Raw genomic sequence first — 24522 nt, forward strand, 5'->3', positions numbered from 1 at the left:
AACTAAGAAAACGCTAAACAGGTGGAATGTTTATTTACCTATGAAACGTAACTCTTGGCTCTTTCTTATCGCTGCGACTTTTACACTTGAAAGCTGAACAACTAATTACCATTGTAATAAAGTTTATACAAAGTTCACTACACACAAACTATCTAAAAACTCGCTAAAATTGTCGCTAATGACTCATTCGTTACAACCAAAAAAATGGCGTCTAACATCACAAATTCTGCTGCAGCCTGTATATGGGCGTTACATGTCCTTGTATTTTTTAGCCACTGGTATAGTTACATAAATGCAAATGTCAGTTTTCTTGTAGTTATACAGAGTTATGTAATTACTTTTACGTAATTTATAAAAATTTATACAACTCTTATACAAAGAAAATAATAATTGTCTTCCAAAATAATAAAGTGAGAACACTTGACAGTGACAGTTGCTCTGTCATTGTTCAGTCATTTCTTGGATGTCGTCTGTCGAAATCTTCCCTGAATCGTTGGAGAGACTTTATAGTAGTCCTCCAGTACATAATTTTTTGCTTTTTCACTTCAAAAAAATATTCTCGAAAAAAAAACCTGAGGCCAGATTCTGTAAACATATTTCCTGTCTAGTGACTCATCGATCGTATACAAATAGCACAGACTAGACAGGAAATTTCTTGCTACGGAGCTTCCAGAGTACCACTGTTGCTTTATCAAAAGCACAATAACATATTAGAGACTGTGAAAAGAAAACAAAATAACTTCTTTATTTATTGTTTTTGGGTTGTTAGGTCTCAAACAAAATCTTGTCAAAAAGTTTTTAAGGCTGTAATATTTAAAAAAAGTTCCATATCAACTTCATATTATTATGGTATAAATTTTATACCGTAACTAAGTATAATAATTAAATATTATTCGTGTATTCGCATTTTGATTTTAAATTTGGTTCAAGTTATTTTTGATATAAAAATCTTTTGTATTCTCTTTTTATATTAAATTATAGACAACATAAAATATAAATCAAAATGAGATTTCATTCCAATAATTAAAATTAGATATTTATTTACGGTTATACTGTAGGAGAACTTGTTAGTTGTTAGAATACCAAAACATTAAAATGCTAGATTTTTAAGCACAGTCACAATTTTTTTTTCATATAAATTGCGATGAGTAAAAACTAAATTTTTGTGATGGTTGTTTCTAAACTACTCTCCCCTATTTATAGTTATTAAGAAAAACTGCCAAAATAGAATACGGTTGTAATGTTTTTAAAAAAACATGTATCCGACTGTTAATCTTGTGATTTATAATAGGCTCCATTAAAGATGACACCTGTAGTTATGCAACTAAAATTGCATTGCGTCCTAAATGATCTTACATAGGACTCTATGAATTGCTGGTTGCATATTCAGTAATGTCACTATAATCGACCCAATTATATCTGGATATTATTCTAGAAATTAGAAAATAATTATATATTTTTGTATAAAAATAACTGTAATTTTTATTATATTACGAAAAAAATGCTTTGCCCCATTTTGTAATATTCTTTTTATATTATATTTTTTAAAATGACTTCAAACAAGTATATTAAATGTTTTTAGAAAGATTTTTTGATGTTTTAGAATATACAGTACAAAAAATTAAATACGTGTTTGTATTCCTTCATTAATATTTAATAAATAGTTTAAAACATTTATATTGATGTTTGTTATTATTTAATAAAAACACTACTACATCTGATAAACAATTTTATTAACATAAAAAAATCACTGACCTACAATTAACCAAAGATACTTAACATAAACACAGTCTTTTTAATTCTTTAGAACCAGATTCTGAGAAGTTCGTCTTCTCCAATGTAAATCACTAGACTGACCGCTGGAATTCACTATAACACTAGTGTTCTCCGTGTTTGAAGTTGCACAAGAACCACTATCATCTTTAATACTCGTTTCTGTTGATTTATTGTTATTATTATTGTTGTTGTTCTGTTTGAAAAGGTTTGTGTATTGTTCTGGCACTTTAAATTTGATATTTTTGATCATAGCGTGTTTGCGATTTTGAAATGACGTTTCGTAGTGAAAAGGACTGGAATATGGAGGAAGCAAAGAAGGTGTTTGGGGAATGATAATTGGAGGTGGAGGGTTTGGTTTTGGTGAAGGGTTTGGTTTTGCTGGAGGTTGTTCAACGGAGCTGTGGCTGGGTAGAGAAAGAATTTTATGGTAGATTTCTGTAGATATTGTTTCAGTTCTGGTGATCCTAGGTGAGTCGTTAGGTTCCAGCAACTTGTTGGCAATGTCTACGGATTCGGAGAGCGGTAGAGGCTTCGCAATCTGAGCAGGTGGTACGAAGCTGCAGTCTCTACAACATCAAAACCCGATTAGAATTATTCTTAATCCTAAAGCATATATGCTATACTTTCGTGTATGCCACTACAACATAGGTTTTGTAATTTAACTTAAGTTCCAAGATGAATATTATTATGTCTTATCTTTATTTAATCCTTGAACATCAGAATGAATTAAAATATGGTACCATTAATTTATTTGTAGAGATTCAATTTTGGATGGAAAAATCGAAAACGAGGGGAAAAAAAACGAAAAAAATATGACAAAAAATTACAAAAAGAGTCAAAATAGAAAGACTAAAATATACTGTGAAAGACACAAAGGGAGAATAAAAGAGATGAAGAAAGAAAAATTGAAAATAAAAGCAGCATAAAAGATTTACAGAAAAATACAAAAATAGAAAAAAAGAGGTTAAAAGAGATCAAGAAAAGATAAAGACGGGGTAAAAAATACTTTGAAATAAAAGAAAAACAAAGGAAATAAAAAGTACAAAAAGCAATAACAAGAAAAAAGCACAAAATTATGCTAAAAGAAAAATGCAATAAATTGATAGAGGGATGTACCAAACAATTCAAATGCAAAAATAAAGACAGAAATAAAAACATATAAAAAGGACACAAAGGGACCTAAAAACTTAAACAAAACTAAAAAATAGTTAAAAGAAATTCTAAACAAGAGATAAAAATACCAACAAACGTCAAAAAATGAGAAGCAAATGTAACAAGTTAAAATACAAAACAGTCAAGAGAGGCAAAATAAAGAAAAATGTAAAAAATAAAAAAAAACTAATACCTGGGATAAAAAGTGTTCAAAAATATATAAGAAATAAGTGAAAAAAGAAAACAATAAAAGAGATAAACCATTAAAATATAATAAAAAAGTAAAACGTAGACAAATAGAACAATAGAATTAAAAAAAATAGAGTGAAAAACGAATAAAAAAGAAATAAAACAAAGGCATGAAAAAGAGAGAAAAATATTCAGCCTGAGAAAGTAATTAAAATTCATAGAGAGTGGCAAAAAAAGACAAATAGTAAAATAAGAATAGAAAATGTCACAGAAGAGAGCAAAAAACATAAGCAAAAATTAAAGGAAACAAAAAAGTTATGCACGAGGCAAACAACAAAATAATAATAAAAGGGAGAGACAGTAAGGAATGGGTATAAAGAAATAGAAAAATAAAGAGAAAAAGAAGAATGAAGGAAGAAAATATAAGAATGTAACAAAATTCAGGTACCTAAAGAAGAAATAGATTTAGAATACAGAGATAAACAAATAAAAATAAGTAAGAGGACATTTCACTGTTTCAGTGACACCAAAATAGATGAAGTTGTTTTTATTTGTTAGATCTAGGTCAAAATAAAACTCTTTTTTTTCTAGTGATTGATCGGAGTTCCGACAAATATATTATCTTCATGAGAAAGACAATACATAGTAGAGCAAAGAAAGACAAAGCTGTAGTGAGTCTACTAACAGGGCATTGTAAGCTGAATATGCATCTAAAGTTAATGAGATTGACGGACGAAGCCACGTGCAGGAAGCAAATTCTGTCAATTTGAAGAAGAAACGACAGAACATATTTTATGTCAGTGCGACATCCTGGCAAATGTGCGGTTCTCGGTAATAGGCAATGATATGCCATTGACAGAGAACTATATGGAGGGTTTAGTCTCCAAGATGCTAGACTTTTTGAAAAGGATAGGAGTGGAGAACGTAACCTAAGGATTAGAAGAGGCCCACAATAGATCCGAAAAGGCCGCACTGGATCAAGTCAATAGCCACCTCGAAGAATCTAATATAATCAATAAAAAAACTGAATTTTATTTAGACCCAGATCCAACAAATAAAAACAACTTAAATAAGAGAATCCATAATAATTAAGTAAAACTAAAAACAAAAGCGTGTGGTATTACCTCGCAATATTGTAATGGCTCTTGAAAGCCGGCGTCTTAAAGGCGAGCTTGATCGGTCCGTTGATGACGCTGACGCCGGCGCCGCTCGGCCTCCTAGAATCAGTAGATTTAGGTGATTGGGGGCGGGGCGTGGGCGGTCGGCGGCCGCGGCCGTTGTCCAGCAGCGGCGCCGTCGTGATGACGTTAATGGCGTTGGGGTTGTCGACCACGACGGCCGCGCCGGCGCTGCCCTCGGTGGGCGTGGCGCGCCGGCGCACGCGCCGCTCAATTACCTCGGCCGTCTTACCTGGGTGCGAGTTCTTCATGTGCCGGTGCAGGTTGTCCTTGCGCCGGAAGCCCGTCCTGCAGATGCCGCAAGCGTACCCTTTCGTTTCTGCAAAATAGGGATGTTCGATTTAAATCGATCCTTCAGAAAATCGATCTTTTGACATTGGATTCACGATTTTTTGAATGGATTAATCCAAAACCGATTTTTTGTAGAATCGATTCATTTAGACCGAGATCGAATAGTCATGCGACCACCAAATTTTATGCTCAATTTCAGAGGATATCATTAATTATGTAATAAAAAGAAATTAATCTATACTCAACCGGGGTAATCCGCCGAGGTTTCGTGTCAATCGAAAACACCTTTTTTAAATTTACTTTTAGATCGTTGGATGGCGCTCGGTTGCATTTATTATACAATGTTCTCTATTACGCCAGTAAAAGCGCGCTGTGTATTTCTATCCTTTAATAATAATTAGTGTCTGATAGAAGAGGGAAACATACTCAGTGCGAACTGACTATACTAATCCAAAAAACGAAATTACGTTTTTTTTATATTTGTCGTTTGACGACGATTGACATTTTTTGTGAAATACTGAGATCGTTTTTTGTCAATGTAATAATTTTAAATTTTATTTTACTTTATTTTGTTTTATGTTTTGTGTCTTTGTGTGTAAAAAAAAGTCATAAAAAATAGAAATATATATTTTTAATTTATTGCGAAAACGGAAAATCAGAGTCAAAAATTGGATTAAAAAAAAAGATCCATTGTCCTAAGATAGATTTTTAAGCTTGCGATTTTTCTTGTATCGATTCGAGGCCATTCGATCTAGATCTATCCATGGATTATTTTTACAGAATCGCACATCCCTACTGCAAAACCGCACGAAAAACACTAGAGCACTGTAACCCAGTGGCGCGCATATAATGTAGACAAAAAGACGTTGTCTACCACAGACAATATCATGATTTTTTTTTCTCATTTACCAAGTTTTTTGAACTCATTACCAATCCAACAAATATTTGAAATAATCATTTTTATCTTTTTATTTTTAGTTTTGAGATTTTCTTTGGCTTTAGGTCGTTATTTTTTGTGTTAGATTTAAATTGTGCTAATAATATTTAAGAATTTATTTATATATGAACGTTTGAAACCAAGTCTTTTTCAAGTCAAACATATATATTATACGGATATTTTTATTTGAAAAAAAATGCGTTTGTATTGCAAAACTAAAAGTGGCAGGTTTGTTGCAATGTAAGTAAGCGTTTCTCGATTTTATATTTTCATTTTTTCATACCTAGAACGAATATACTATATGTATATTGAAATTTTATAATTCGTTTTATATAAAAAATGTTAGAAAACAAGCCTGTAAGTGACATAATTGTTATGTAATATATTCCATTTAAATGTAATAAGTTACTTTACAATTAAAAAAAATATTAATTTAGTATGCAAACAAACACGAGGTGGCGCTTCATTTACTTTCATTTCTTAACATGACAGATGGAGTTCTTTTTTGCAATCTACCAAAGAATGAAAACCAAATTAAATTACTATAGAAACGCGTATTGATTTTTAGGATATTTTTAGGACAATTCAACTATTTTTTCACGTGTATTTTTTAATTTTCTATAAAACGGTATGAACATTTGGGAAAGTACTGACGGGATTAACCATTTTAGAAAACATTTTTCTGAAGAATGCATTTTTCTCAAAAAGTCAATAAAAAAATCCTCTTGTAAAGACAATCCAGGGTCATACTGTATGTAAAACATTACAAAAATATTTTTATTTGTATCAGTGTGAATTACTAACAATTCCAAAAATTGAAAAAAAATAATTTTGTCTACTACTATGAATATTTCATTAGCTTTCATAAGTCAATCTTAGTAGGTTTTTTAAAAACAATATAGTCTTGTTTTCTACTTACCTGCATGAATTAAGTTATGCCTTTGCAAATCCTTTTGATTGACAAATGACTTGGAACAAATATTGCACTGGTGAGATCTAACTTTCAAATGTGACTTCTTATGCACAGATAATGACCATTTTAGTTTAAATCTCCTTCCACAAGTATCACACATATGAGTTCTTTCACCTACAAAAATATCAAACCTCACAAAATACCATAAAAAAGTGTCACAGTGACCTATCAAATGACAATTCATGATAATTTATGTTAAAATTTGCACAAAACCTTATTGACACACATTTATTTTTTGTTTGTATAATTATAAACAATTGTTTATGTCAATTTTTCATAAATGATAAAATAGGTCTGATAGAAATTATTGTCATCCATTGTCAGTTGAAAAGGTACTGTGCACTAATAAAGTTTAGAAAAAGAAACACTTACTAGTATGGGACACCAAATGCTTTTTTAAATTGGAAGAATTATTAAATTTCGAAGAGCATACATTACAAGTATAGGGTTTCTCGTTCGAATGAATCAAAGAATGTACTCTTAGGGACTCTTTGCTTTTAAATGCTTTGCCACATTCTGGACATGAGTATTTCTTTTCTGATGAGTGCAAAATCATATGCCTCGATAGTTTGGTCTTCTCCAAAAATGATTTTTGACAGATGGAGCAAGAGAATGGTTTTACATCTCCGTGACTGTACATGTGTAGGTTCAATTGAGTCTTGGTTATAAATTCCTTTGAGCATGTTGCACATTTGTACGGCTTAAATTCTATAAAACATTTAAATATACTCTCATGAGATCAGAACTAATATTTAATACTTACCTCCTCCACAAAATTGATGGTACTTCACATGAGATTTAGTTAGGAATGTTTTATTACAAACCGTACAAAAATATGAAATGGGATCAGACTTCACAGTTACATGACTAGGAATAGTTATAGCTCTCTTCTTAGTGATAGTTTTCTCATTTTTTGGTTCATCATTTTTCACCTGATTTATAAGGTTCTCTTTCACATTCCCTATTTCATTTTCACCTTCCCCATTCTCTGTGATTCTATCACAGTTCAATTTTGCTTTGCCATTACATTGAATCACAGCGGTATGGTAATCAGTATTTTGACAAACATCTTGCCTTTCAGTATTATTTCTATTTAATGGTATACATTGTTTACATTGTTCTACATCGTTTAAGAGACAAGAGCGACATTTTTTGTGACCACAAGAGTCTTGCACTAAGCGATTCGAAGGGGTCAAAGCAAACTTCTGACATTGTAAACAAAATGCATCTTTTGATTGCATTATTCCCAAACGTATACTGATAAACTTAAAATTATCACAACCAACAATATTATACTGGAAAATCTTATTGTTTATTTCCACACATCTTCATTTCGTAATATACCTACAGGATTTTTAGCAATTTCACATTAGACTATACATATAACACTACACATTTGAATTTACCTAATTTCAACGATTAGCTAAAGTATCAGAATACAAGATATGTAGATTTAGCCGGCAAAATTAGAAAAATTCACATTTTAAGAAACTTTCAGAAAAAACAATAACAAATAATCCAATAAATATCATATAAATATCTATGCACATATCTATGTCATATGTCATTTGACAAATTTTTGAATAGGGATGGGTTTTCAGTAAGATTGAAAGTATCGATATATCTATAAGAGCGGAAAGGATGTCGACACTGGAAAAATAGGTCGTTTACAGTAAGGTTTACAGTACCCACAGCAGTATTTGAGAAAAAAAGGACATTTAAAATAATAAATAAAAAATGCCAGTTGATCTAAAAATATATCCAAATTCAATGAACGACACACGACACAGTATAATCACAAGATTAAACGAACTTACCTGAAGTGAAGTTCAATCTTGATTATATGAAGGTCTCGTCGAAATAAATAAGTACAATGTAGTTCCCTTTTCTCCGTGCGGCGACCACACATTTTAAAGCCTAAACAAACAAATTTCAACATGCCCCTCGCTTCCCTGCTCCCTTACCTCATTATGAAAAAAAAATCCTTTTGACTGTAGATATGGAGTATTTTTAAAAATTATAGAAAATTGATAGCAAAGATATAGAGTAATATAGGTAAAGATTGTATAGCCATCGTTCACCGTTACGTCATCATTATTTATCAAATATGAGTTTTAGGGTGTCTGATACACAGCTCTGATAGTTCATATTGTTTAGAAAATGTTAGGTACGTTCCTACATTATTGATTAAGCGAGTTCCGTTATTTTTTTCTGCATTTATTCATTTGATTCTTTCAGTAGCAATTTCACAGCTAAATTGTACATTGTACCGATAAAAACATATTTATGTAAATAATTAAGGGCTATATCATATGCTCTTTAATACTATATAAGTTCAAAATTCCAAAAATATTATTTTGATTTTAATAATTTTCTTAAACGATCTTTAATTTTGACATTGATTGAGGTCGGTCAATAAAATTTTAACCCCACATCAAATTATAATGACAATTACTAAAAACAATATGCAGTAAATTCTCTTTCATGTGGTTGTCAAGTAATTGAGAGAGTTTGACAATGTATGACGTAACGTTGAACGATGGCTAAACATTCTATACATTAGATAGAAACAAAAAAGTTTTATTTCAAAATTACTTTATTCCAAAATGGACTCCTCTTATAGCATATACATCTACATCTATATGAATATTGACAACTGACTTGAAATCTATTAAAAATTATCTTAATTTTTATTACACACAATTCTTGAAAGTAATTAACCTGCATATTTTACATAAAATAATAATTTTAACATAAATATTGTTGTATCAAGTCAATTGACAAATTCTAAATTTATATTAGAAGACTAAGCAATTATTATATTATCCTAAAAGTTGTCAAATGTCAATTTTTTAAACAGTTTTTCCAGAAACTATTTATATTAATTAAATTTATTTATAAAATAAAGAATAAAAAAATTGCTTACTCCCTTAATATAAAAAAGATTGTACTTTTATTTTGTTCAATTGTACATACATATTTAAAATATGAAAATATCTGCTATATATCTATATAAAGCTACAGAAAAAAATATATAAAGTGCAATTCAAATTAAAGTTCCAAATTATAAAAAAAGAAAAAAATTATGGATACAAATTGCACATAATATGTATATGAGCAAAAATATAAATGAAGTTATAAAGGAGACTATCAAAAATATAAAAAAAGTCCAGAGAGATCTACCAATAAGGTACAAAAAATATCCTATTCTATATTAAATAAAATATGACTCAATCAACAGAAGAGCAAAGAAAAAGATTAAATATACTTAAACATCAGAAGAAATTCTAAAATGAATTAAATTGATTAATTTTTGAGTCAAGTATAAAAATATTGCTTTACACTGAAATTGAATAAAATATTTTTCTGTTGTTTTTATTATTCTAAGTATATATTGCTTTCCTTCCATGTAATTTTTTGTCACTTGATTAAAAGTGTTTCCACACCATGTATAAACAATCGAAAAATATGGCGTCATAGCTGAACTGTACTAGTCCATGGTCACTTCATCTGCGTGGTCTGTATTTTAATGCATGCGACAGAGATGCGACAGATAATAATCGGTTGACAGATAAATAATCGGTTGACAGATAGAGAGAGGAAATAAAAAGCGGCATACAGTGTTGCCGGTTTTTACGTTTGTAGAAAAATGTGTTTGTAAAAAAATAGAAAAAAATAAACTATTTTAAAAACTTTCATGTATACTAATATATCTAAGCTAAATATAATTTATTACAGCTGTAGTAAAATGAGTAACTAATTGTGAACAATAAAGTTCCAACCCTAGATGCAACATGTTTCATAAACGCCTACTTATGCGATTTGAAGTTTTGGTGCAAAATCCGGCAATACCGCATAGAAGAAATGTATCAACCCAACTTTTAACGCTTTTTAATACATTTGATTTCCCATTAATCTGTCAACATCACTGTCTTACACGTTAAAATCCAGACCCATATATAATTTATTAATTAACCACATACCAATTTCTCAAAAATTAATATTTAAATAGATTTACATATGAATAAAAACTAGATATGGATATCGATTTTTAACAAGCTTTTATGCCAATTTTATTAAATTTGTCAATATAGGCGTTATTGCCATTCCACTAAAACGCCATTTTTTCCGGTTGTAAGTCCTAAAGAAACTCTATGAGACTGTGTAAAATTCTATCAAAATTTTATATACATTTTTTAGTGACAAATCTACATAAAAAATATATAGCAATTCATAAAAAACCTTATTTTAATTTTCCCAAACTTATTTATGTGTCACACTGTATGTTAGTTAAAAATATGAAAAAAACATATTATGAAAACGAATAAAAATGAAATGTACTAAATTAATAAAAAATATTATTTGAACTTTACCAGATTTATATATAGGTACTGTATATCCCATATCAAAACGACTTCAACATACAGGGTATTTCATAAGTAAGGCAAAATATGGGATAATTTCTCAATCATTTTTCAACCAACAAATATCAATTTTCGATATTTTATCATCCAACCTCATTTTTTGGAGATTTAAGATTTTTGTAAATTGACGTCATGACAGTTACATATGTCAAAATTATATTTTCATTAAAGAACATGCCCAGGTGCTTAAATTTCTTCTAAAACCGAATGATACATTTTCCCCATTTGTTGTGAACTTTTTGACACACACAGTATATTTCTATAATCATTATTTTCTTAAAATGGTTTGAGGAAATATCTCACTTAGGAATCACCCTGTATATTAATCTTTTTTTCTAAATTACGGCACATTTCCTAATATTAAATAGAATTAATATTTTTTTTTTAAATTCTTGTTTATAAAACAAGATCAAAAATTTTGAAAAATGAAAATATCCAAAATACTGTACATCAACATACACAAATTATTTCTCAAATATCTCCTAAAAATATCGTAATCGAAAAAGAAAACGGCGTCATAGTAGCCCTAGAAAAATAATCAATAATTTCTGACAGGCAGACCCCTCTATGTCATTTATTAGAAACTGTTCAAAAACATGTCTGAAATTGATATTTAATTTAGGAAAAAGTAAAAAGTTTACAGACACAAACTCGGTTTCAAAACAATCATTCAAAAGCCAATATGACGCCGTTTTTTCGATCATATGTTATTCTCTAACAAATTCGTTATCTCAATTTCTTTAAAATCCTTTCGTTTTATACGGATAACGATTTTTTTTTGATAAATATTGTCTAGAAAATTTTAGGTATGAGATGGTACCTAACCTTATTACAGTACCTATCCCAAGCTGTACCATATCTCTGTTTGCAATGTCTGCTGTCTCTCAGGGTTCGGTAGATCAAAAACAGGACTTTTATAAAGACGAAAATAAGCAATGGGGTATTCAAAATGAAAGGAATTACTGATAGCTCGATAAGGATGTGTCCCAGGTAGTTTGGATGCCTCACAAGACCCCAAAAACCAGAACAGAGCAGTTTTTTGCCTTGGGTGGTCGGTAGAGTCTCCAAATCTGAAAGGAAAATAAATATTTGTATAAGGATAATTCATGAAATAAAAAGAATAAAGCAATCAAGTACTATTTTTATTTTTAGGAAACCAATGAATTGTGAAACTTGTTTAGATTTTTCTTAGCTGTTTCAATAGCGTATCTGTATTTTTATAAATAATTATATAAACTTATATTTTTCGTATTAGAAATAAACGTTTATTGGAACCCTACTACAAGTTAGTTAGATTGAAAACACTTCGCGATCTCCTCAAATTTATCAATATACTTCTCCTTAGTCTTTTTATTAATGCTCTGAAGCCGAAACTTAATAAAAACCACAATTTTAACTACTCTAAGGTATAAACAGGATTTTCTTGAAAACTATTCTATTTGTTGCTCTGAGGGCTAAATTATACTTACTCGAAAATGAAGGACTGTATGGATTCTTCCTGAAAGCGTCTTTCTGGTTGTTACTGCCTCGATAGATGATGTATCCCAGAAGAAACAGGGCCGTAACCAGTCCCAATTCCCAATAAGACAATTTAATATTATGATCCAATACGTATTTTGTCACGAAAGAATTAATGAAAGGCAAAGTCAGGTAGGTTACTGCCATATAGTAACCAAAAGCTGTAAAAAATTACATGACAATTATTAAAAAATGTCTATACCTATGTGGCGGATTCATCTCTCCAAAAAATCCTATATGGGTATTTCGCCACTGCAAGAAAATCTACAAAATAAAATAGTTATTTTTTGTAAACACTTTTGCGTTAATTCAAACAGAAACTACTTGTCAGAAGTTAGGTTTACAGATATACAAATTTGCCTAACGAATAAAAAAATGTTAACGTTTCGGAAAACTCCAAACCAAACCAAAAGAACGTCAACAGTTTTTGAAGACGCATCTGTTTTAAAAAACCAAAGTGTTCTCGAATAGTTGAATTTAAATATTTTAAATAGTTTTTTTTTTATTCTTTGTATTTTTTTTGGTTCCGACGACGCACACTGGGGCAGAATTGGTAATTTATATACAATAAGTATTAAAAACTAAATCTTCCTAATTCGGGTGAAATTAATGTATTGTTGTAGGCTATATGCCGCTGAATATTATATAATAATATAGGCGCTGAATCCACAGTGGTTGCTTAGAAATAGCCTTTGTTTTTGCGTATCAACTAAAATTCTTTCGATTTTCTTGAGCCGGTCTTTCAATTTATTCCTATTTTATATTTGATTTTCTAATAATAAGTTTATATTTATTTTAATAGCGACATTGTTATTCGCTCGCATCGGGTAAGTAAATTAATATTCCTCTGGTTTTGATCTATATTACGCGATTATTCGAAGACACAAGAAAGTTGAAATAATGTAAGCCAAAAATTTGCGTACACTTAATTAAATTTGAAAATCACAAAGTAGGTAGTTTAGTTATGAATCTTCGTACATCCGCCTGATTTTGACATACATTATTTTTCATCCATTCAAACAATTTAATATTATAACGAAAATTTTTGCCCGTTCTTGCCCCATTGTAAATTATTTCAAGTTTAATGAGCCTATGAATAGTCGAAAAATCATAATTTATCGCTAAATTTATTCTCGCTAAGTTTTCTTCGGCGAGTATTGACATATATTACGGACGAATAGAAAAGTTGCACACAAGGCGTGTGGTGATGGGTGTAGTATTGTATATGCGCATTACTATATTTCTGCAACAAAATTTACGTACTAAACTTTACCTACGACCACAAATAATGCAAAAACATTTTCGTTATTAAAGTTTTTTAAATGTTTGGTATGGTTTGGTACGTATATAACAGGGTGGCACCTCTCATACATACTACTCATACTACACGGAAGCTCAAAGAAAAATGTCTGGATGAATGTTTACATTGAAATGCAATTTTGTAAGCAAATGTAAGTCAATTTAGAGCATTTTTTAAAAATATAAAGAGTTCTACAAGGTGTCCCCAAAAAAAGTTACACATTAAAGTTGTATTTTTTGTAACGGAACACCCTATACAGGGTGTCCCAGAAATATGTGCAAGTATTTTAAGGGGTGGTAGATCTCGATAAAAGAAACATATTTTCTCTTTATCATTTTTCAAATAAGTCTAAAATAACCGAGTTATTTTACTTTGAAAATTTGAAAAAAATATATTTTGCTAAAATTTTGAGAACCACTGGATCTTTTCTGGATTTTCTTTCGTGTAAATTTAATCTAGTACCTATGTTGCTAAATTATCAAAAAAAAAATTCCAAAAATTCCGAATTTTCATTTTTTTTTTCGCGAAAAAAAACTCATAGGCATGTTTCTGGGGTTGAACCATAGACTTAAAATAAAATATAGACTGAGCATCTCATTCATAAATAGCTGGAACATGCGGTCAGACAATGTCTTGTTATTGTTGTGTGATTGAAGTGTTATTGTTTTAGGTTATAACGAGTGCGACACGAGCGATAGATAGGTTGTCTCTGTCGTAACGGTCGTTTCCTGACGACTCTGCCGAGAAACACAACACTGTCTTTCGTTTCTCAAGTACACCTGAACTCTCCGTATCATAGCCGGGTAATTTCTTTATTTTAATGAAGCTATAATTAAATTAAAAATATATCGTATTTAAACGTTTTTATATTTTATTAAGATTGAGAACAGGTTTTTTAAATAAAAGTTTAGAAAAAACGTCTTAGAGTCCAAAAAGGATAAAAATAATAAAATACACGTTATAGAAGAAATTTTATAATCGAAATTACGTAATTTTTGAAATTAATAATAAATTATTAATTTTAGTCAAACATTTACAACTCCTAATATTAATCAAAACAGGATCTATTCCACAGATATAATAGAATCGGCGACAGGGAGAGGAAAAAAAAATGATTGTTGTAATTTTTTTTCTGGTTAAGTGATGTCTTATTATGTAAATTAGAGAAAACATAAATCTGTTCCATTAAAGCAAGGCAGGTGATAGGAAGTGGATAAAATGAAAACTACATTTATTTAACTCGGTACCGTCTTTATTATACCGGGTGCGTCCCAAAAGTGGCTCATCCCCCATAATTTGTTTATATTTTCAAATAAAAAAACAAGATTTAGTATGTTAGTATATGACATAAATTAGGATTGATTGACGCATTCAATTGTTTTTGGTCACTTCCTGTTTCCCCGGAAATGACTATAACTTTTAATTTTTATACGGCACCCTCGATATATTTCTACTTTATTCGATAGAAAATGACACTCTGAATAGAATGACATATTATATGTCAACTTTTGACATTTTCGCATATGGTTTAATTGTAATTGTAACACGCGGTTCATAACGACAATTTGGCTCGAAATACCAAGTGTGTGGTATCAATATATTCATAAGAAAATGCTTTTTTCAAATATGCTAATGAGTCACCCTTGTTCCATTTGAAAAAATTGATATATGTATGATTAAAAATACGATTTGTATATCTTTTAACCTGCCTAGACAAGACACGAAACCCATTAGATGATCAAAACTATTTTTCCAAGGCTCCTTGATTAAAACTTAGTGTTTTTAACAACACCATGGCACCCTGGATTGAAATTTAAAATACGATTTGTTTTTAAGCGACAATGTCAAAAGTTGACATATGATATGTCATTCTATTCAGAGTGTCATTTTTTATCGAATAAAGTAGCAATATACCGAGGGTGCCTTTAAAAATCAAAAGATGTAATCATTTCGGTGAAACAGGAAGAGACCAAAAACAATTGAATACGTCAATAAATCCTAATTTATGTTATAAATCCTAATTTTTATTATACCTACTAACATACAAATCTGTTTTTTTATATGAAAAAATAAAAAAGTTATAGGGGGTGAGCCACTTTTGAGACGACCCGGTATATTAAAAAATATTGTTTCATAATGTAATATCATTTTAAAATTCTTATATGTTATTTTAGATTCTGAAGATAATTTTAGAATAAACCGGAATATATTTTTAATAAAAACATTATTAAGTATTAACAAGGTTATAATTAGGATTTTGTTACAAAAACCTTTATATAAATGATTATGTAAGAGAAAAAAATCAGATTTTACATTTTACTAAAATATTATCTAAATAAGCGCCTTTCTACAACAACGCCACTGACTCCCAATGGGTAAATTGAGAGTTGCCTACCGGTCGAAAGTCGTTTCAAGACTTAAATGGATTATTTAAGTCAAATTTCTTGCAAATTTGGCACTGGCGAACCATATTTTATAGTTCTTGAACAGAAAAAGTAAATAAAATAAACACTTAAGGACTACAAGCTAAGAAAATGCGTTAATACAACCGGGGAGATAGCGGCAACAAAGCTTTACCGCACACATGCGACACGTACTACAAGGTAATAAATGAATGAACAGGCAACCTCGCCTTTAATCGGTGTTGCCATATTGTAAAGAACTTATCCTTTTCAAATAGTGTCCAACTTATAATTTAGTAGTATAAGGACTATTTAATACATCTATCGAATATTAAAACCTACTTTATAAAAATGTAGTATTAATATCTCAATATATGTGTATAATAAGAAAAAAATATTGATAATATTAAAGAGGTGACAACATAGGCTGGATGAGGAAGGCTCGGTCGACTGTACCCAGAAGTAAACATGTGTACAAAAAGATTGTTTGACTGCGTTAAGATGTAAATAGTGTAGTCTATATTTTATTTTAAGTCTATGGGTTGAACTATACTACCAGTTATAATACTTGCATTTATTTGTGGGACACCCTGTATATTAATTGATTTTCGGATTCTAGAAAGAAATAAAGGTGAGTTTCATTAGAGAAGCACAAGACTAAAATGTAAAGTTTTTGATATATTTAACATTTTCTAAAAATAAAGACCGTTGTAAACTTTCGAAAAATGAAGTGATGTTTTTTTGTTTACCCGTCCTGTACAATAGTTATACAGCTAAGCAATAGCCATTTTTTGATAAAAGTCACTTTATAACCTGCTGAAATTAAAGTAATAAAAATATCTAAACTTTCGAAAAATAAAGTAATTTTTTTGTTGGTCCACCCTGTATAATAGTCATACCGCTAAGCAATAACCATTTTTCGATAAAAGTCACTTTATAACATGTTAATTATTCGTAAAATATATGTGCACTATCACTGAAACTTTTTCGACATATTTAGTTAATCCTGCCCCACTGTGCGACGGAAGGAGATATACTTTCCGACACGCATTTTTATATTCGTTAGGCAAATTTGTATATCTGTAAACCTAACTTCTGACAAGTAGTTTCCGTTTGGATTAACGCAGAAGTTTTACAAAAAATGACTATTTTATTTTCTAGATTTTCTTGCAGTGGCAAAATACCCATATAGGATTTTTTGGAGAGATGACAATTATTACTTAATAAAAATTGGCGTGCATATCTACAAAGACATTAAAACTATAACCAAAACTGAATTTCTAAAAATTCGTTTAAAACTTAAAGCGCACTTTTTTATAATCATACAACCTGATTAGATAGATTTTTTATAATCATACATCCTGATAATTTTTTATAATCATACATCCTGATGAAGATTAAAAAAAACAGTCGCATCAAGTAAACGAATTGGGTGCTTGGAAAATAAGGCTTTATGTTGGTAGTCATGGCAAATGTTGCTGGTTGTCACGAATTAATTATTTTATTAATTTTTTCTAATCTGGCATTTGTCGTTTTCAATTTCATTGACAAATTTAAAATTAAATCTGCGTTTTGTTCAGTTAGAACTGCGATTTTCAGTCCAATAAAATGCTAAAACCATTATACATGTAAACCATGTATAGTGGGAATCCCGAATCAGCAACTTGTCTCGTCTCTCCTCAAATTATTTTGAACAGGAAAGAGACTGGGGCTTTTGCCCTTTTTTTCAATAATAAACGCCGCGTGACGGGCTGAACATATATTGAAGAGCTTACTTTAGTATAGTACTAAAGTAAGCTCTTCTGTTGTTCTCTCTCGCGAATTGTAGAATGGCGAAGATGTCTGCCTGGAATAAGGTTTTGCCCTTACGAGAGATAGAAATTGATATTGTTGATTAAATTTTGCAGCTTTTTATATAAGCCGCGCTTTATATCAGTTTACGGACTGTGAGGAGAATCTCACAAAAAGTTGAGACTAATATTAACCAACTAATCATCACTTTGCATTTCTCAGCTTTGTCAAAACTTGCTATAACTTCATTTAATTATAATTTGTTTGTGCGATAATCATAAACAAAGTAATAAGTAAAAAGTCAAAAGTCAAAGTAAAAAAGTAGCCGTGGCAACGTTGCGACGTCCATTCGTCAAATATTTTGATGGCGTGCGCGCCAACTTTTCTTATTTTCCTATATTTCTGTATTCAATTAATTCCCCCTCTATGTAGATATTTTTGGATAAAGAAATTTGGAAATAAAAAAACAACTTACCTTCTTGTTGAACTTCTTTTGATGTGATCCTCGTATATTCAAAAATAAGCCAGTCAAAAGTAAATATAGTAGCCAGGGCTAAGAAAACTATGTTTGTAGGAGTCAGATGATTTAGATTGATATTGAATGCTTTTTCTGATATGTTAAGATGGACGTGAAGTTTATTGTACACAAGAGCCAAGTCGATCAGCAGCTGAAAGAGAAATTCAGTATTTTACAGGATGTTTACAGTACAAAAAGTTGTCTACGCAACAAATGGTAATTTTTGGCACATCCTGTATATTACTAGACTTACTACTAGGATTATGGTGGCGTATAAAGTGTATTCCAGGCTGAGCGTGCATTAAAAGTTTCTAGAGACATCTAGATCGGAGATTTTTTGCACATCATTGTTTCACAATGAGATCTATCGATTAAAAATATTTTCAATATGACGGCACTTCCGGAAGTACCGGAAGTTGACAGCAACTTTCTTATTTTAAATAGATACCCCCATTTTTTATTGCATACTTAAATTCTCTGTAAAATTTTATGAATTTTGATATCAAACACTCTATACCTAACATTAACCGTTTTTGAGAAAAAAAAAATATTTAAAATTTTTGGACAAAAAAACTGCCTGTCACAAATATGTGTATAGCCTAAACCTCAAATTTAGTTATTACCACAGCCACTGTGCCATAAGAGAAGACATGTGGCTATAGTCTGTCCAACGAGAAGATCCTTGACAGTGATAGATGTGTCTGTCATTTTAATTTCAAAGTAGTTTATTTTATTTTACAAAGAAATAAGTTGGTACAACTGGAACGCATAGCAGGAAATATTTAAAATTTGATTGACAAGATGACAAGTGATTACTTCAAAATATTGTGAAAAAAACTGTATAAAACTGAAAAAAATGTAATCGAGTTATTTTATTTAATAAAAACGGTATGTGTTAATACAAAACAAACAAGAACAAGACACTACATACCAAAAAAATATGAAAAAGAACTATTATTTACTTTCAAGTTTTATGAAACTACCCGCATTTATGATTATATTTATCAATATAACTTATGTACAAATACAAATTTGTAATATTCCACAGGAATAAATAAAACAACATAGGTAAATAAAACAAACTATTTTATTAATAATAACACCTACCAAATTTTATACCTTAAAGGTTGATTAATTAACTGTAATCTTAATTTTTTTAAACCAGTACCTTTTGACATTATATTTCTGCAGTACTAAAATCCATTATTTACCTATCGTATGATGTCGATATTTTACAGCTACTCCAGTTTTTAGTATGTGTTTAGTTTGATCCTTCTACCATATACGAGATGCACTTATCTACGACGAAATGGTATACAAACTTCATCGATGGCAACTTTCTGCCTGGGCAGCGAGTATTAACCATAAACTGTGCTCTGGGTCTACAGTTAATTTTCACTCGATTTTTCCTCCACTTGACTTCAAAAGATACAAAACACACGTAATAATACGAATCAAAATGCATCATCTTTCAAAACGCAGGGTATTTAACAAAAGTTGACACAAAATTATAACCTATAATTTGGCAAGACTTTGACAAGCGTCAAAAATGACAAAAATCTAAGGGCGAGTTCATACGCATCGGCGTCCGTTTGTCGTTCATCGTTCCGTCAAACCAATAAAATTGAAATACGATCTGTCATTTTTTAAATAAACCAATAAAACTGGTTAAAAACAACAAGACACGACGCATGACGGATTTATATTTAAACCCATCCATAGATAACTTAATGTTTGAATGTCACATAATAATGACAGCAGCTGTCATGGAATTGAGCAATTAAAAAATTATCATAAATCATTTTTGACAAATGGAAACCCACCTTTTTTATTTCAGTAGTGAAAATGCTTTTCAATTCGTTACTTTTTGAATACATGTTCCTATACCTAAAATAAATTGTTTTTAAGTTGTTTAAGATATAGTTTTAAAGCGTATATTTTTCTTTATTTCAACTAGTAGCCTATGACTCTAAACGTCAAGTGATGTAAAACAATAGATCTGGCCATGTCATATTGTGACACTTAGTTCAAAAAGTATAGATCACATAGTTCACAAAAGTATATTATCGATCATCATTTCCAAGCCAACTTTGCGCTGTTTTTTTTTTCGTTCATACGGTATTTTTAATAATAACGTATGATCGAAAAAAAAACCGCGCCAGCGATGGCTATGAAATGAAGATCGCTGTCAATTTATATGACAGCGATAAAATGATATAGGGAATGTCATTGATGTTTATTTCCAAGCCAACTGGACGCCGTTTTTTTACGATCATACGGTATCAACTATTAGATATCAAGAAAGAGCGAAAATACGAGATATATTTTTATAAATACACTTTTAAATTCTTAAGAAGGCAGTATTTATCATATAGGAAATTCAAATAATGTTTTCTGACAGATGGAAATAAATTGTCTGACTGTTTGAGACTTAATGTCAAAGGAAGCTAGATAAAACCAAGAAAAATATACGTTTTCAAACAAAATCTTAAATAACTTAAAAACGATTTATTTTAGGTATATGAACATGTATACTCAAAAAGTATCAAATTGGAATCACTAGTGAAATAAAAAAGTGGGTTTCCACTTGAAAAAAAATGATTTATAATAATTTTTTAATCGCTCAATTCCATGACAGCTACCGCCATTATTATAAGACATTTGAACAATTTAATTTTTGAAATAGATAGCCACGGGTCTTCTCTTTGCTGTGGTTATCACTAAATTTGACTTTTAGGCTATACAAATTTTTTTGACAGGTAGTTTTTTTCGTCCAAAAATTTTAAATATTTTTTTTTTTCTCAAAAACGGTTAATGTTAGGTATAGAGTGTTTAACATAGAATTTTACAGAGAATTTAAGTATGTAATAAAAAATGGGGGCACCCATTTAAAATAAGAAGGTTGCTGTCAACTTACGGTATTTCCGGAAGTGCCGCCATATTGAAAATATTTTTAATCGATAGATCTCGTTATAAAACAATAATGTGCAAAAAATCTCCGATCTAGATATTATGGTTCTCTAGAAACTTCTAATGCACGCTCAGCCTGGGACACCCGGTATTTAATTATTTTTATGACATTAATTTTTCAAATAATTTCTAATTTGTTGAAAAATTTCCAACATATTAACGCTAACATATTGAGCTATACAGAAGAGGCAGTAAGCGTCGGCACCTTTAAAGTGTCAACATTTTCTGACCCAAAAGTTGCATATTTTCACAACCAAACCCCAAATTTGAATAATCCAATCCAATGTCCGTTTTTTACTTTTAAAAATATACAGTATGTCCCCGGATTGTCTTTAGAGAGGAATTTTTAGAGGAAATTTTTTTTTATTATTGACATTATGAGAAAATTAAATTCTCCATAAAAAAAATTGCTCGTTCTAAAATGGTTAATCCTGTTTATACTTTTCCAAATTTTCATACCATTTTAGAGAGAATTAAAAAAAAACATGAAAATATGGTTGAATTTTCCTGAAAATCAAAACGCGTTTCTGCGGTAATATAATTTCGATTTCATTCTTTGATAGATTATTTTAACCATCAACTAATAAAAATTTGAAAGAAAAAAAAAATGATAAATAAGAATCACTTAAAATTTGCCCATGTTACTTCTGTTTATATATGATAATTCTGTCATAATACTATGAAATACTATCACTTACCTTGGTCAGCACTGCACTCCGGATTACAAACAGCTTCCAATCAAGTCCCCAAATCCTTGGATGCAGCTCCCTACCCACAAAAAAATTGTAAATCCTTCCCTTGTTCACAATGTTTGGATTCAAAGCACTGACAGATACGTAGAAGCTTCGTACATAAGCCAGAATGCTTAGAGAAATTCCAACAACCAAAGCAGAAAGATACAAGTAAATGTAATTATTTAGGACAAATTTGATGGCAGAAATTTGCTGAGTTTCCAGAATTAGTGTCAGAGAAATTAACAGAGCTGCACTGAGCAAGCCATTCATTCTGTAATTTCGTTTTTCCTGTTTGTCGGGTAGGTTGGAAACTTTTCTTCCCCACGGTAGAATAGAAAGTAGAATTAGTAATGCAAAGTAAGAGCTATAACCTAAAAATGATGGCAAGAAGTTCAAAAATACCAAGGGGATTGACTTGAAGCTCGAGAATGATGATTTTAAAGTACAAGAATCTTTAGAACACTGTGTTAGAAGCAAAAATACGAAAGTAGGTATGGATATTATGAGCGAAAGGACTCCCAGAATGCCGAGGAAATTAAAATTGATCTTACTGGCAGCACGCTGAGTTTGTTGTTTGGGTTTTTCTTCCTCGTCAGAAAATTCTGACATTTTGTTAGCAAAATTTTCAAAGTTCTTTAAATGTATGATCCGGTCAACTTCACGGTTTTGAGATCTGGTTACTCTTTTTAGAATTGATGAGGTTGATGATTCAACTGATATTTCTCGTTTAAGATTATCCTGAAATACAAATATATCAAAATAGGTAATATATAAAAAAAAATTTAAAAGAATAAAATTTTAAAGTTAAAAATACACGAGTAACTTTTCTTGTAATTTCAACTGTAAAAATTATTTAGAATGAGAGCCAAAATAAAATATATTGTACCTGTAATTTATTCACCAAATCATTTTTCGGTTTTGATCTAGACAAACTTCTCCTTCCACGATCATCATCAGACTCCAACGTTGTTTCAATTTCAAACACCCTTGGTTTTCTAACAATTAGTGGAACATCATCTTAAAAAAAATATTTTTTTTAGTTTCAACCCTGATATTCTTACAGAAAGTTACCTTTATTTTCATCATCGGATAAATCCAACTTAGGTACTGTCCTCTTAATTGGGCTTCTTCTGGTTGGAGTAACTTTTCCTGACCTCTGCACAGGCTTGGCCACAGGCAATTCACTTTTTCTACGAGATGGAGATCGATCTTTTACCTCTGTCGCATTTTTCTTAGGCCTTCCTGGACTGCGTGCCCTACCTCCTTCAGGAGTTTTAGGTCTGCCTGGACTTCTAGTCCTTGCAGGCGATGGCTTTCTCGCCGGGGACTTAGTCCTTGCCGGAGAAGACTTCCTTTCTGGTTCAGCTTTCTTTGGAGCATCTTTAGATGGCTTCTCTGCAGCCAGTTTGGCGTTTGCTCTTTTTGTAAGTACCATTCTAAAAAACGAGGTTATACATCAAAAATGCTGGCGCCAAAATGTTTATCACCCAAAATAAACAAATAACAAGGTATTTGTTTATTGTAAATAGTTAAATTTTCGAAATGTGACATATTACGAATAACTATCACTTGAACAATCACTCACATGTAAAAGAAACTCGTTTAATTAGTAAACAATGAGTTCATTATCTTCTTACAACGAAGTAGGGCAATTTCACCGATTTTTCACTCAATTTCTGATTAAAAAATCACTCCAAAAAACTGGTTACGTTTGAAAAATTATGAAAACGTAAACAAATAGGAATAAGTTCAGTTATGACGCCAAGCACAATAAAGAGAAGCGGCGTCTCTTTAATTGTTATGAAAATATGGCAACGTCGTTTTGATTAAAAAATTGCTCTAGCGGCGGCGTCGGTCACGACTATTTAAAAAATGTAAAGCGCCATATTTAAAATATATACTAAGGTATTATTTTAAATCAAATTTTTTCCTCTAAGTTTTCTAAATTATTTTGCATTTCGTAACAATAAATATACTTAGCGATAACACTGAAATCTACGTAAAACATCTTATTGATTTTTGAATTTTATGAAAATCTTGAATTTTTTTAACCACGTGTTAACACAAAAAAATATCTCAAACCTAAAAGAAAATTGTAAAAACTATTCTGTATAGAAATGTGAAACTGTAATCGTTATAAGTTATTAAAAATGTTTATTAGTTAGTAATTGAAATATAATAATTAAGCAAAAATATATAATTCTAAAAGAGGTACCTTATTTAGCTTTTTCAGTTGAAACAATAAGAATTGACACAGAGTTTTTTATATAATTTGAATATTTTTAACTTTGTCTAGTCCTTGTACTATTTTAAAATTTAGGTAGGTATGAAGCGCTAATTATGAAGTAATATTTTGGAAAATAGTCTATT

At 30.3% G+C, this 24522-nt stretch overlaps 2 protein-coding genes across 3 annotated transcripts; both read right to left on the reverse strand.

Moving 5' to 3' along the window:
- Nucleotides 1–1716: 1716 nt before the first annotated feature.
- On the reverse strand, nucleotides 1717–8037 carry LOC115879785 (zinc finger protein 658B-like). The gene is made up of 6 exons (XM_030896776.1): nucleotides 7903–8037; nucleotides 7260–7840; nucleotides 6869–7204; nucleotides 6443–6610; nucleotides 4242–4614; nucleotides 1717–2342 (listed from the first exon to the last, which is right to left on the reverse strand). The coding sequence occupies exons 2-6, from the start codon at nucleotides 7735–7737 to the stop codon at nucleotides 1796–1798; spliced, it is 1902 nt and encodes a 633-aa protein (XP_030752636.1). The 5' UTR covers nucleotides 7738–7840; nucleotides 7903–8037; the 3' UTR covers nucleotides 1717–1795.
- A 1037-nt stretch (nucleotides 8038–9074) lies between these two features.
- On the reverse strand, nucleotides 9075–24481 carry LOC115879795 (delta(14)-sterol reductase TM7SF2). 2 transcript variants are annotated; one of them, XM_030896795.1, is made up of 7 exons: nucleotides 24368–24481; nucleotides 23224–23588; nucleotides 23039–23169; nucleotides 22117–22890; nucleotides 18407–18599; nucleotides 12390–12599; nucleotides 9075–11990 (listed from the first exon to the last, which is right to left on the reverse strand). In XM_030896795.1, exons 2-7 carry the CDS (start codon nucleotides 23585–23587, stop codon nucleotides 11713–11715), a joined length of 1950 nt encoding a protein of 649 aa, XP_030752655.1. In that variant the 5' UTR covers nucleotide 23588; nucleotides 24368–24481; the 3' UTR covers nucleotides 9075–11712. The 2 variants fall into 2 exon arrangements, with proteins under 2 accessions (XP_030752655.1, XP_030752646.1); XM_030896786.1 differs by lacking the exon at nucleotides 24368–24481 and adding an exon at nucleotides 23738–23939.
- Nucleotides 24482–24522: the final 41 nt, after the last annotated feature.

The sequence above is a fragment of the Sitophilus oryzae genome, unplaced genomic scaffold (genome assembly GCF_002938485.1).
Source record: "Sitophilus oryzae breed Bouriz unplaced genomic scaffold, Soryzae_2.0 scaffold_1067_pilon_pilon, whole genome shotgun sequence".
Taxonomy (NCBI): domain Eukaryota; kingdom Metazoa; phylum Arthropoda; class Insecta; order Coleoptera; family Curculionidae; genus Sitophilus; species Sitophilus oryzae.

Excerpts from the sequence above, each read along its gene's own strand:
- LOC115879785 (XM_030896776.1), bottom strand. The coding sequence starts at position 7,737 with ATGCAATCAAAAGATGCATTTTGTTTACAATGTCAGAAGTTTGCTTTG. Across the intron at positions 7,205-7,259 it reads CCATCAATTTTGTGGAGGAG|AATTTAAGCCGTACAAATGT; the intron begins GTAAGTATTAAA and ends AATGTTTTATAG. Across the intron at positions 2,343-4,241 it reads AGCCATTACAATATTGCGAG|AGACTGCAGCTTCGTACCAC; the intron begins GTAATACCACAC and ends TTGATGTTGTAG.
- LOC115879795 (XM_030896795.1), bottom strand. The coding sequence starts at position 23,587 with ATGGTACTTACAAAAAGAGCAAACGCCAAACTGGCTGCAGAGAAGCCA. Across the intron at positions 23,170-23,223 it reads ATCCGATGATGAAAATAAAG|ATGATGTTCCACTAATTGTT; the intron begins GTAACTTTCTGT and ends ATTTTTTTTAAG. Across the intron at positions 22,891-23,038 it reads ATTTGGTGAATAAATTACAG|GATAATCTTAAACGAGAAAT; the intron begins GTACAATATATT and ends TTTGTATTTCAG.